Genomic DNA, 15,365 nt, shown 5'->3' on the forward strand with positions numbered 1-15,365 from the left:
ATGCATGACAAGTCCAAAACTTCACTGCTTGTGGAGGTATTCATTGAGTCATTTTAAAAATATTTAGTGAGCATATTCTGCCAGGCACTGTGCTAGTTGCAGGCAGCAGACTCGGTTACTGCCCTCATGAGCTTACAGATAATTAAGCAAGTAATAACAGTAAAATGTGATGAGTGTTATGATAAGGAAATTACAGGGATCTATGAGAAGATATTGCATGGGCACTTAGTCATGTCTCAAGTTCACGGAAGTTCTTCCCCAAGCACTGTTTTAAGTTGAAACAGAAATGAGTAAGAATAAGCCAAATAAAGGGAGATCATGAAGAGTGTTGCAGGCAGAGGGAACAACATGTACAAAGGCCCAGAGGCAAGAGAGAGCCAAGCTCTTATAAAGCACTAAAATAGTGTGACTAGAAGAGACAAGAAATGAGGAAAAAGCATAAAAATATAATTAACTGTGTCAAGGAGTTAAGAATATAGGGGACAAATGAGGTATTGTAAGCAGGAAAGTGATAGTATTAGATTTTTATTTTTAGAAGGTTACTCTCTGCCTTCAGAGGAATAGATTGGAGGAGACAAAGAACCTGGGACAGGGACGACGACCACCTAACCTTGTGAAAGACAGATCTGACATATTTTGTTGTTCAGAGTAGGGGAGAAAAATCAAGATTTCTGGCTCGTGCAACTGAATGGATGAGGGGCTCATTCTGAGAGAGAGCACGCTGGGCAAGATCCACAACTTTGCAAAAAAATCACGGTCAGTTTTGAAGAGTTTGAATTTGAGATGCCAGCAAGAAGTGTAGCTGAAAATGTCCAGTGGGCAGTTGGATATATAGCACACAGTTTAGGTGAAAGGTCTAGACTAGATATTTGAGTTTAGAAATCATAATTTATTCAATCTTTTATTTAAAAAAAAGAAACATTTTCTGATTGTCTATTATGATTTATGTCCTAGGCATCATAGGCACTAAATGGTAGCTGAAGACATGGAAGTTGACAAGGTGGCAGAGAGAACGGTGTTAGGTGAAATGAACAAAGGTCACAGAATTTCACAAGCATCATATTTGATGAGTTGAAGAGGAAGAGGAGACCATGTTCCTAGATGTAGAAGCAGAAGCCACAGATGCAGAAAAGAAAACAAAACAAAGTGTAAGAGAATATTAGTGCTATGGAATGCATTGTTAGGTAATTTTATGAAGCATAATTACCTTCCATGGAATGTATACTGACTCAGCAGTAAAATACCATCATTTTACCCAGAAATCTCCTTGTAAAACAGAGTAACTGGTCAAATTGCTCCCAGCAAAAATTGTCACAATTGAAATAATATGGTAGATACTATTTATTGTTTACAGAACACCGTCCCTCTTCCTTGCTAACAGGGAACTTGTTTTGTTCAGTTAAATGAGAGCTGTGTACATCAGAGGAGCATGGGCCCCTTGCCTGATCCAGGCAAATCTTAGATTAAGATCAAACAAATCTTAACATAGATTTGCTTGAGTCAAATCATAGTAAATCTTTTGTTATTGCCCAGTGTATAGCTTAGGAATGGATATATTGCAATGTTATTCAATAGGACAGGAGGGAAAGTCTGCTGGAAGGTTTCTTGAAAAATTCTCTTAACTACTATAAAAGTTCATAAGACAGAGACATTCCAGTTTGGCTATTGGCCATTGCTGTGTAAGGCTGTTATGCCTAGAGCTTTTGCAGCCATCTCAACATGAGAGAGCAAATCCAAGAACTAAGCCAACATGCTAAGGATAGCAGAGCAGAGAGGTAAAAAAAATATGGGTCAGAAATGATACAACTGAGCCTCTGAAATAAACAACCCTTGAGTCATCTTACCCCAAGATTCCACGTTATGTAGAGCAACACCTTTCTCTTACTGCTTATGCCACCTCGAATTGGCTTTCTGTTATATGCAGGTGAAAAAATTAATAAGTATCCTTCTAATTAAATTCAACCATGTCAGTCAAAAGCACTGGCTAAACATTTAGAAATAATGTGCATTCTGTCATCTCTGAAAAGATTAACTTCAAATATACAATGAAAAGAAGAAAAATTTAAATATCCTTACTTGAATGCCAGCTCCTTCTGGCACTGTGATCTTCCACACACAATTCAGATTGTTGTCATAAGGCTCAGGGTATCCAGGAGACAAAATAGTCCCTTTGCGCTTAGTTAAAATTCCACCACAGGGCACTGAAAGTAAAGCAATCCAAGAGAGAGTTAATTCTAATGCAAAGGATTAAAATGAGAGAAAAGGTCAGAGATAACAACTTAGACAGATACTAGACTTGCAAACACAACCAAATCATACTGTTTTTTAGAACTCATAACAACAAAGAAAATTGTCTTGCTATAGCATAAAAACTTAAAAAAATAATTAGACAACATTAATGGATAACCTTACAATGGCATATCTAAAATCACACTATAATTAATTCAATAATAGTATATCATTTGTACTATATAAATAAAAGTGTGTTGACACATTTGCATTAACAATTGTTCACATCTAGATATAGAATATTTTGAAGAATTATTTTATTTTTTTACTTTTCTCCTTAATAGCATCCTTTGAGGAGTAATAATGATGATGATAATTATATTATGATCATACATTTATATAGAGCCTACTATTTGCCAGGCACTCTTCTAAGCACTTTACATATTTTAACTCATAAAGCCTCCCAACAATCCAACAAGATAGGAATAAATATTCTCCTCATTTTACAGCTGAGAAAATGGAGTCACTAAGAGATTAAATAACTTGCCCAAGATCACATAGCTAGTAAGATATGGAGATGGGATTTGAATACTGGTAGTTTGTCTCCAGGGTCCATGTTCTTCAGTGGCAGGAAGATACTCAGTATGGTACCAGTTTGGTTATTACCAGTACAACTACTATAAGAAAGAATAAACATGTAGACCTGCTCTGAAGTCAACAAAGGCTTCTATCAATTTTAAAAGGTACTAACCTTAAAGTAAAATTTTCACACCACTAATAGTATCAGCTCGGTTCTGGGCATGACCTAACTTACAATTTTAAATACTGTGTGATGTTGGACATGTTCCTTAAACTCTCTGATATTCAGATACCTTGACTGTGAAATGGCAATGCAATTGTTTCCAAAGAGTTTTTATTAAAAATATATAGATAGGATAATGTACATAAAGAAGCTAGCACATTACTTGGAACACAGTAAGAAGTCAATAAATTGTACTTCCTTTTGGGGCAACTACTGTTATTTTAGGTACTAATGGCACTGTGATCCTTGGGCATTTGTCCTAATCTGGCTATAACTGTAAGATATAAGGATATATCTTTTGTAACAATAATTTTTAAGTTAATAATACAGTTTTGTACTACTTCCAAAACCAAATGCAAAAACCTAGGGCAATTACTCAAAAGAGTTCTGCAAACTCTTTTAATGGTGTGACAATGTATTTTTAGAAAAAGTCATTTTGCTGTATTTTCTTATAAATCTGTGTTATTGGGTTTACACAAATTCAGGTTAAATTAGTCAGAAAGAATTTACCTCCTTCAGAAAGAAAACTAACAGTTTTGCATGATTTAAGAATAGCATGCCAGGAGCGCAGAAAGAATTGTAAAATAGAGATTCACCCCAAAAATAGGAGGAAAAAAGTGATTGATGAAGTGCTGATCCTGAGTTGTAAGAAAATACTTCACAGATGCTCTTCCTCTCCATCTTCACTGTCACCAGCCTACCTCATTCTCATTTTTTTCTAGATTGCTGCATTAACCACATCAATGGACCTCACTATGGCTGGTATATTTTCCATGTAATATAGTCTCCATATTACTGTTAAAATGATCTTTCTAAAATTAAAGTTTGATCATGTTACTTCACTGCTGAAAGTCCTTCAAAAATCTTCCCATTGCCTTAATTCTGCAGATGAATATAGTTAATTGTGTTAGCCTCTAACTACATCTCCAGGCTGATGTGTACCCATAATTTCCCAATACTTCACCATCCCAATCCCATATCAGAGCCCAGCCTACTAAACTATATATTCTCTGAATGCTGTGACTTGGCACGTCCTTCTCTCACCTAGCCAACACCTACCATCCATGGACATTCAATGTTGATGCTACCTCTTCAAATCTTTGCTGACTCCATTATGCAAGTGCCCCATAGTTTCCCATAGCACCAAGTGCTTTCCTGTACAGCTCTATCATTGAATAGCTCACGCTGCTTTCATATTCTTTTTTTTTAATTGAAGTATAATTGACATACAACATCATATTAGTTTCAGGTGTATATCACAGTAATTTGACGTTTATATACATTATGAAATGACCACCACGATAAGTCTAGTTACCATATGTCACCATACAAAGTTATTATAGTATTGTTGACCATATTCTCTATGCTGTACACTACATCTCTATGATTTATTTAGTTTATAAGTTTGTACTTCTTAATCCCCTTCACCTATTTCCCCCAACCCCTAACCCCCTCCCCTCTGTCAACTACCAGTTTGTTTTCTGTATCTATGAGTCTGTTTCTGTTTTGCTTTGTTTGTTTGTTTCTTTGCTTGAGGAAGATTCGCCCTGAGCTAACAACTGTGCCACTCTTTCTCTATTTTGTATGTGGGTCCCCACCACAGCATGGTCACTGACGAGTGGTATAGGTCTGTACCCAGGAACTAAACCTGGGCTGCCAAAGCGGAGCATGCCAAACTTAACCACTAGGCCATGAGGCCAACCTGTTTGTTTTATACGTTCATCTTTTCCAAAAGACCAAGTCTGAGAAGATGAGGCAATCAACTTTTGGTTTGGAACTCTGCTCACTGTGGTGCCAAGATTCTCTTTTACGCTTAGCATTCTAGGGTTTCCTTCCATGCTGCTGCCAAGACAAGCTATCCCCTCTTCCTCACTTTCCATTCTCTCCTCCATCCATTTTGTCAGGCTTTTGTCCACTCTACTCTATTGAAATGACTACGTCAAAGTCACCAGAATATTCCTGTTGTGATGTGATGCTCAATTCTTAATTTGCATTTTACTCAGTCTATGAGTAATTACCTCCCACTCTTGATGACTCCATCTCCTTGAGCCTTTCTTTGCTTGACCATTAGGACACCATACTCTCCTGCCTTTCTTCAATACCACTGACTACACTCACAATTTTTTTTTTTTTTGTAGCTCATCTTCCTCCTTCTGATCTTTTAAATGCTGTAACACTTTATGACTTGATCCTAGGCCATCTCCTCTTCTCTTTCTAACCATCACTCCTCAGTGATGACATCCATTTTCATGTTATCTATATACTATGACTACTCAATGTTTATCTTCAGCCATGACTTCTGTCCAGAGTTTTGCAATAAAACATCTAATAAGTATCTCAAAATTAATATGTCCAAAATAATTCTTTTGCAATTCTCCCCCACATTATTCCCCTTCTCAGCAAATATCATCACCATTCACCCAGTTCTTAGGCCAAAAATCTAGGACTCATCTTAATCTCTCTTTCTTACATTCAAGTTCACATTTACACCTACATTCAGTCTTCAGTAAACTTTGTCAGGTCTATCTTAAAAGTAAATCCCAAAGCTTACCAATTCTCATCACTGACCATGACCTTCCTATCTAAATCACCATTACCTTTCTTTTCTACCACTGCAATAGGCTTCTACTCCATCCCTCCTTACAGTTAGGCACAGTGATTTCTTAGAAACCAAGATCATATCACTCATTACCTCAATAAATTCCTACACTACTTAGAGAAAAGTCAAACTCTCCACAGCCTTTAAGGGTCCATATGACCTGGTCTCTGCTCTGCTTCTACAAACTCTTCTCCCATCACTCTTGTCGTCATTCACTGTGTTCCAGACACCTAATATTCTTGCTGTGGCTTGAACATGTCAAGAGATCTCTCCCCCTCACAGTCTATCCACTTGCTCACCTCCCAAACTTTGATATAACCCCTTCAATTCATTTCATTTGGGCATAAACCAGGAGGAAGTCATGGATGTCTTCCCCTAACCTCCAGCCCCTGCTTTAATTTTCTCCATAGTATTTTCCATTATCTGAAAGAAGAGAATATATTTAGTGATATGTTCTCTCCCTCCACTAAAGTGTAAACTCCACAAGTGCAGGGATCTTATCTTCTTATTCAAAGCTATGTTGCCATTGCCTAGTGACAAATAAAAATGGCAAGCAACAGGATATACTGGAGAATATGAGGAAGCCATTTGGTGTAAACCTAATTCGGCCTGACTTTGTCTTTTCAAAAGGGCCTGACCGAGGCAGTTGAGCATGCATTGTATATCTGCTTTAGATATTCCCTATGGCAAGAGCAAAGGCCCTTGAGATAAAGGTGCAACTTCCCTCCCCCTCCCAATGTTGGCATTCCCTTAAGAATTAAGCATCTTTCCTTAGGCTAGGAACTGATTGCTGCGCTCACCTGTGGCCACCCAGCTCAAGACAATAGGCTTGCCTCCTGCTACGCCCTCTGAGATAGCAGACCCACTACCTGCTGTGTCTATCAAGCGCTGTGCCGTCAGGGCAATCTTATGACTATTGTGGGAGGGACATTTCAATCATATGTGAAACAGCCTGTTTGGGGGTATATAACCACTCTGTATACTTCACTTCCTTGGTGCCCTTTCTTCCTTCGGGAAGAAAGGCCCTGGGCCATGGTCCTCAGATTTCAGCTCGGAATAAACTCACCCAAATTTTCATTTATAGATTGGTTACAGATTATTTTTGTCAACACTAGAATAGTGCCTGACATGTACTAAGCACTCAATAAATGCTTGTTGAATAAATCGTTGAACGACTGGTTGTACGTCTGTGTATATCTTGTGGTTACAAGTTACCTCTTTACCATTCCTGCATCATTCCTTTTTCCTAATATTTTCCTAAATAAGCCATATTTGTTTAATTCTACTTCAATCATTTTTATTTTTTATAAACAAAATATACTATGAAAGTATTCCCAGACATGCATTACCACATACATCATATTTTATAAAGTTTCACTTCACATGTATATTATTTAAACTAATATTTGCTTCCTATTTTAAAAAGGATATATTATAAATTTCCCTTCTAATCAGTTTTATACAATGTAACGTGGATCAAGAGAACAGGTTTTAGAACCAAGTAGCCTGGGTTCAAATTCTAATTCTGCTTTTGTCTCTAAACCATAGAAGTGTTTACTATCTATAAAAGATAAATAATAATCTTATCTACCTCCTGGTGTTGGTGTCAATGTCAAATGAGATAATGCTTAATAGTGCTTCATATAAATGCTAACAACTGTTCTTCATTATTATACTTAATAACATTTTCGTGGATGAATAGATGGATGAATAAATGAATCATTGAATGAGGGTTCAGATCCTGTATATATTTTTTCATCTATTTCTTCCCCACTCTAAGAAAAGATGATATAGACAGGTGTTGCTTTGGAGCCAAAACAAGCAAAAGCAGTTCTTTCTGAGTCTCTGAAGGACTTGGAGAAAACAAACCCAGATAAGGGTGATGGGATAAGCAGCTAATTAAAGACTTTTCGCCTAAGGGGAATAAGTAGCAGGTTCAGGGGCTTTTGAAAGGAAATCACCCACTAACAGAAGTACTTACGCCTAAGGCCATATATTGTCAGAGTTATTAGTAGCTGCAGGGGGGTTATTTGAATCACAGAGTCTCAGAGGGATGAGAGCTTGAGGTTTTATGAGAGGAAAATTTTAAGAAATCATAAAGTGTAACAAGGCCAAATTTTGAAGATGAAAACTCAGTCTTCAGTGTAATTTTAGTTTTACATTTATTCCAAGTCCAATGTTTTTATCAAAATATTGCTGTACTTTACTGTAATTTACCTAAAAATGGCTTGATAGGACAGATTTGTGCAAGATTATTAAATACTGTTTACATCCTGGTTGTTTAAATTTTTGGATCCCCAGCTTGGTATTTGATGATTTTAACTGAAAGCACCTATAAGCATAACTCACATATCATATCTAATGGGGCTGCTTTCCAGTCAACAGTTTAATTTCAGTATGTCAGTTTTTGCAAAATTACTGAACATTTTATTGTGTTTTACTATGACAGAAAATAAATGAAAGTGTTGACAGCAGTAATAAGAACTAAGAAACTGAAACAATACAATTTGAGATGGAAATCAGGAGCGTAGAAAGCTGTCTTCTTTTGGTTTCAACTGGATGATCACTTGGCTTAAGTTGTTAACTGAGCATTCACTGAAGGGTGAAGGCAGAGAAAATAAAATCATTATGTATAAAATCTTGTAAATAGATTGCCAAAGATTATAACTAAACTGTAAAGTATAAATAGAGAATTTGTTCTCTCAGAATAAAGTTACCCATTTAATATGTAAACCTATTGTTTATGTTTTACCTATGTATCTTTTCTACAGATTCTCAGAGGAGTTTGAAACTTCAGATGGTTTGTGAAGGTGTAAGCAAGCAAAGTAAGCAAGAGCATTACCATGTGGTGAAAGACTGAAATTGAAAATGCATGGGTCCTGGACTTGAGAAGTTGGCCAGATGTTCGACCTCTACAAAAATTCCGGAAATTATTGCAGTTATTGCTAAAATCCATGCACTGAACAAATTTTTACTGAGTATGAATCATGTGCCAAGTCTTCTTTTGGTTGAGCATAAAAACAATATAGTGGCAGGGAAGAGAAGGGCAAGAAAGATTAAGAAATTAAGGAAAAAAAACCCTATATATAATATGGTGGATGGTTGCTATAAAAGAAAAGTAGGGCAAGGGTAGACAGAACAAATGGAGGATGGACGGCAGAAAATTATTTTAGATGAGATGCCAAGAAAGATATTCAAGTGGAGACTGAATGAAGTGATGCAGGAAGCCCAAAAGATATCTCAGGTGTGCATGGTCCAAACAGGAGGAATAGAAAGTTCAAAGGCCTTGAGGCAGTTAGTATTTTATCCAGATAACAGATATTGAAAATGAACACAAATTAAAGACCATGCTCTGATATCAACCTGAGATAACTCTGCACTAGGCTGTCATATTTGAATTTTTAAGACATCACGCCGTTTCTTTTTTTGAATATTTAAGACATAATCATTTTTATTCAAAACATTTTGAAGCTAAAATTATTTATAGTTAAAAATAGAAATGCAAAGTTTATTTTCATTTATGTAAAGATTAGCAGCTAGACCAAATGGTAAAACCTAAACTGAGCTATCATCCAAGTGTCATTTAGAATCATCACCTTTCTATTTCTTGTCTCACACAGATCCCATATGTCCTTCTGTTATCTATTCAGTTTTCTGGAATTACAACTGTTCTACAAGGTATATGTTATTTTTCAAATGGTATAAAGAAATATGTCCTTTTCTTGTGATCTTGGCAGGAAACAGAAGTCATCTGATAGAATTTTCTTTCTCTAGTTATGTACTTTCAATCCAATGCAAAATAAAAGGTTGTCTGTTCTATGTTTAAAGACTCTCCATAGATGCAGTGACAGGTTTCTCAAAAAAGCCCAGGGACCTACAGATAAAAGGGCTTTTGACAGGGAGATTGCAATGGCTCTTGAGTACCTCATCTTTTGCCCTTAAAGTAGAAAGTGAGGCTGACTCCATCTAGGCTAGGAATAGTACACTAGTATGTACTAGGACGGTAGCTGAATGTCAGCCATGGACTAGGGTGTGGTCTGAAAGTCTTTCACAGGCTTTAGTGGCTGTGTAGGAGCTCCTGTCCTTGCTGAGATACATCCGTAATCAAATGGCATGACCTTCCTTTATTTACATGGATTTCTGTTTCTGATGGCAAAAACATTGGGAGCAACCAACTGACACATTTGACATATGAAAAAGCTTCATAATACTCTCATGGGATGGGGCTTTCTTCTGCTTTAAACAAAAGTGGTTTACGTTTGTAGTTTAGAGTTCTTATTCTCTACTCTCCAACTCAGAAAATACTCTTTTTATTCTCTCATTTCCTTTTCCTCTTCCTAAAATTTCTTTCATTTTTCTTTTCTTCCTCTTTTTTTGCTGAGGAAGATTCACACTGAGCTAACATCTGTTGCCAATCTTCCCCTTTTTGCTTGAGGAAGATTTCTCCTGAGCCAATACCTATGCCAAACTTCCTCTATTTTGTATGTGGGTCACCAGCACAGTGTGGCTGCCAATAAGTGGTGTAGGTCCATGCCTGGGAACTGAACCCAGGATGCCAAAGCGGAGCATGCTGAAATTAACCACTAGGCCATGAGGCCAGCCCCCTTTTTTCCTCTTTCTTTAATGTCAGCTCATTTCTCCTCTTTATCTCTTTCCTCTTTCTAACCCTGTCTCATCTTTATACCTTCATGGACAAAAGAAATTTCTTTGGATAATGTAATGTCTGAATTTCTCAGGTCAGAAGAAAATGCAGAGTGTAAACCTTGGTGAATTACATTGTTTCACAGCCAATCAGCATTGTAAAAGTCATTATTTTAATTTTAACTTTATTTTTACTTTATATCCTTGCAAACAATGAAAACAAATCAAATTATGAAAATATACCTATTGTTTTAAGTCTCTCCTCTTTAACTCTTTGTCCTCAAATGCGTCAATTGATGGAAAGAAATTTCATAGTCCTCCTAAACAGCATATTCTAATAAATAATTACTATTATTCTCAAGAAAATTGTCATTATATCTCCCAAAGCCCTTCTTAAAAATTTTAAGTGCAAAGAAAAATCGTGTATTCAAGAAACCCTAAATTAGAATTCAAAAGTGACAGGAGTCCACGCTTTTAGCCTTTTCCAAGATGCAAAAATCTTCTGTGGAAGATAATTTTTAAATACAATAATTTTAAAGTGTTATTAAAACAACATACCAACAGATGGAAATCAATAATATCAAACCCTTTATCAGGACTGCATGTAGGTTCTATATTCTAGATCCAACACCTTTAGAATTGAAGTCTTCTCTCCCGATTTCATGGTGGAGATTTTGGCAACAACAAAAGCAGCTTAATTTTTGAAAACTTACTAGGTCCCAAGAACTATGCCAAGGCTTTAAATCATTTACTAGCCACAATAAACCTATGAGGATGGTCTCTTATTTTCCTGTTTTATCAATATGAGAATTGGTAATCGGAGATTATGTAAATTTTCCAGGATCATGCAGTAACTCATCAGAATTCAGTGTTAAGGTCAAAGCCCAAGACTATTACCCAAGACGCAATTAACCCCTATGCTGAGAACCTATTACAATTCCCAGCTGTGAGGATTTTATTCAGTTTTACATGATTCTTTATAACTTTTCTCCATTAATTAGGACATTAACATGATAAAAATACAAACAGAACCTTTAAGGAGTAATTCATAGATTTACACCTCATTGCTTTGCATATGTAGGTTCTTTGGACACTCTAACTAGAGGAATAGATGGATTTTTTCTGATATTTAAAGATTAATGGGCTAGTTTATGAGTTTCCATACATCATCATATCACTCTATCTTTATAAAAGATGATTATCTTAAAGGAATTTTCATCATATATATGAAACTAGATGAAGACAACTACTTATCTAATTACCTTTTATAATGTGGTATTGATATTTTCTATCAAGACCTACAGAAATAAGCAAAGTGACAGAGAAATTATGTAAATAATTACTGGGAAAAGTGAGGCAGAAATAATGATCGATTCCTAATATTTATAAAGAAATATTTAAAAATCCATTGTGAGACTGAAGAGATTTATTATTATCATGTGTCTGTCTTCAATTATTAAGCTGATTTAAAGCAATGTAATTTCCGATTTATGCATATTGCATGACTAATTTTGGCACAGACATGTAGGAACACTTCTCTCAGTTCAAGGTTCCTTTAGTTTAGGATAATTTACTTATTACTACTTTATAAGAGTATGAAGTCAACATGTATCATGGCTCAGGAGGAGAAACATTATCTGTTTTTTTCTTTATAAGAATATAAAAGCACGTAAAGGGGAAGATCTGCTTGTTCCATTAACCCTACCTCTAGGTTAGGTATAAGAGAGGAAGGAGATCAAGTCCAAATGATTTTTTCTCCTTTACTTGTTGATTGTCAAAAATGTATTTTAGTAGGGTAAGAAATTCCACATTATAAATAAGATTTAAAAATTGAATTAGGAAAGAATTAGCCTATAAGTCAAAACAGAAAGAGAAGCAGTCGTCTATCACTTAGGTTGACTTGTGGAGTCAGAAATCTTAGTTTCAAATCCTGCCCCCACTCTACCACTTACTATGTTATATCACTTTAAAAAGAATTGTTTTACCTCTCTAAGACTCACTTTATTCATCTGTAAATTCTGAAAGTAACTTCTCCATAGGTTTGCTGTGAGGATTAAAATAAATATGTATTTTAAATTACTCAGCATAGAACCTGGCAAATAGAAAGCATTAAGTAAATAGTAATCATATCAGAAATTGTGGTTATTTAGCTGAAAGATGAGAATGGCAAAGAGTCATTTAAAGCCTCCCAGTGTTTTAAATTATTTATTGTAGATGGTTTTCAACAAATAACAGTTCACATTCTGTTTTTCGTAGTGAACAGAATTAAAATATTTGTTGTAAGAAAAATGTCCTATGAAATATGCCAGATATATCTGTTTTGGATTGTGGAAATATAATATTCCTAGACAGGTCCAGTAACCATTTATCCTTCCTTTTTTTTAAATAATATTCTTGGTTTATGCCATTTTCCCAGCACAATTTTTAATAATGTCCTGATTTGAATGGTAAAGGATATTCTACTAGTTAGAGCAGTTATGTCCTATATAAATACATATTCTATGAATGCATAGCAATAGACTTCATCTTTACTCTTCCTCAGTAGAAATAAGTATACCTTCCATTTGTTTCACAATTTAAAAACACACTTTATTTTAATGAACTATGAGCTAACATTATGTTAACTCTGTGTTAACATATGGTAAAATGTGTTTTTAAAAGTGAACAATAATAACTATTGATACATGTAATTTCTTTTCATGTATAGGTACAGCAAGATGTCATTAAAAATAAATTTTATATATTATAAGGGTATATGTTATGTGTGTGCATATAAACACTCATGTCTTCTCTATCAAAAAATGGAGAATTGAGATTATTAAAATAAAAACAAAATTTTGCGTATCTTTTATTTTAAGAAAATTTTTCTCTTATTTTCCAAATCACATACCAATAAAACTTTAATGAAAAAAAACCTCAACTTATTAGAACTAGTTCTTAACCTGAGATTAAGTTTACCATGCTTCTTTTATTTATTTATTTATTTTGGCAAAGAGGATTGCCCCTGAGCTAAAATCTGTGCCAATCTTCCTCTATTTTGTATGCAGGATGCTGCCACAGCATGGCTTGATGAGCAGTGTATAGGTCCGTGCCTGGGATCTGAATTGGTGAACCCTGGGCTGCCGAAGCGGAACACACGAACTTAACCACTACACCACTGGGCTGGCCTCACACAACCCTTCTTTTAATTTAATACTATAAAATTAAAAAATAATAATTTTTGGATATGCTGTTGGGACAGAGAAGAAAGCAACTTCCCAATTTCTACATTTTCCACATCTATAGAACTCTACAAGAACCAGAAGTCATTGTAATGATCCTGGAATAATATAAGATTCTAATTGTAGTTTTTTTGCGTATGGATTAGAAAATATTTTAATCTGTTTCACATAATTTAGCAGATCTGTTGGCCCATAACTTTAGAAAGTGTATATTCTATTTACCAATTTAAATCAGATACAGGATTGCAAAAATAAAGTTTGAAACAATGAGATTTCTGGCTAACCCTATACATTCTGCACATTCAAAGTGTCACCATTTATATTTATGAAAGACCGGGAAAATCTCTTCTTTTGTATTTTTTATACATATCTATAATTAGTAGAGAAAAGAAAATACAGATTTATTTAATAATGCATATTTTCTAATTCTTTTAAAGTCAAAGTAAAATATGTCCAAAAAATCAGCTTCTGTGATCCTTAAAATATATGTAAATTCTTTACATATTGGCATAGAAATCTTTGCATAAACTTTTAAAAATAAAAAATGGTATTTATTTCACTAATTCTCTTAATAGCATTAAATTTCTGTGTTATTGGATACATGTATGTATGTTTTCAGCCATATAAATCAATAAATGAGCAAACCTCACAGCTAGTTCAACACAAAATATTCTTCATTAATTGCATCACACCTCAATCGCATCAAATATTCACTCTAATGGGTACACTTAAGTATATCATAACTAATAAAGTATTTAAAAATTAATGCATAACTGTTAGATCTAAAATATAAATATTGAAAGATTCAAGACAACTAATTTTGATATAAAATATGTACAATCACAAAGCATACAAAGTTAGGTACTCACCAATACAGGTAGGTAAGGAATCATTCCATTGGGCCAAAGAATTGGGCACTGTATCACACCTAATTGCTACGGATCCATGGAGAATATATCCTGGATTACATTCAAAAAGAACCAATGAACCGACTGCAAATTCATTGCCAATCCTTCTTCCGAATCTTGGTTCAGGCACAGAACTGCATTGTGTGGAACTTGTTCTAGGAACAGCTGTGTACAAATAATTGTTGATTTTAATTTCATATTTAGTAGAGAAATACAGAGTTCAACCATTTAAACAAATTTCAAAGAAATTTACATTTTTATCAGAAATTGAATTAATAATTTAAATATATTTCTAAAAGTTTTAAGATTTATACAGAATAAAATACAATTTAAAATGAATACTGCTACTGTCATCGATTTTTTATTTAAAAGACTTTTTAATTTTTATCCTTTAAACAACATCAACTAAGTTTTTTTCTCTATTTTTTATTTTACAAACACTAATATAACAAAGTGATCTGAGTCAGATATTTCAATTTATAGGATGATAACTGAAAAATACATTTTTTTCTTTTTAAACTGGGATACCAAGTTAAAAAAAAAATGTGTCAGTTATATGAGGTAATGTCACAATTTTTTTTGTTAGTAGTTGGTCCTTAAAAACATAGATTTAAAAAAACAAACATAATACTTTATTAATTTCATAGCATATTCACAGACTTAGTTGTTCAAAACATATTTATTACTGATGAAGACAATAGCTACGTTCAGGCTAAGCAGAATAGAAGTCAGACAGATTAACAACAATAGAAGTTTTTATTTTAATCATTATACAATATCAAATTTGAAATTGCTTTTAGGTTTTACAGGTATGTCTTTCAATTGTGACTTTTTTTTTGGTTTAGTAAAATAGAATGATAACAGGATGTTTTTTCTTTTTAAAACACATACAGATGGGATTAAAGAGTTTGACAACAGCCCAAAAATGATATGATGAATTTCAAATAGATTGATGCCTCTTATGT

The 15,365-nt window shown here is 34.4% G+C and overlaps 1 protein-coding gene across 5 annotated transcripts in view; it reads right to left on the reverse strand.

Moving 5' to 3' along the window:
- CSMD3 (CUB and Sushi multiple domains 3) overlaps positions 1 to 15,365 on the reverse strand; it is a 1,176,027-nt gene that overhangs the window by 154,253 nt on the left and 1,006,409 nt on the right. For all 5 annotated transcript variants that reach the window (XM_044781000.2, XM_014843283.3, XM_070481504.1 and 2 more), the window contains 2 exons: positions 14,362 to 14,565; positions 2,077 to 2,201 (listed from right to left, as the gene is read on the reverse strand). In XM_044781000.2, the coding sequence (XP_044636935.2) occupies positions 2,077 to 2,201; positions 14,362 to 14,565 (329 nt within the window). The remainder of the gene's footprint in view (positions 1 to 2,076; positions 2,202 to 14,361; positions 14,566 to 15,365) is intronic.

Source organism: Equus asinus, chromosome 12, assembly GCF_041296235.1.
Source record: "Equus asinus isolate D_3611 breed Donkey chromosome 12, EquAss-T2T_v2, whole genome shotgun sequence".
NCBI lineage: Eukaryota > Metazoa > Chordata > Mammalia > Perissodactyla > Equidae > Equus > Equus asinus.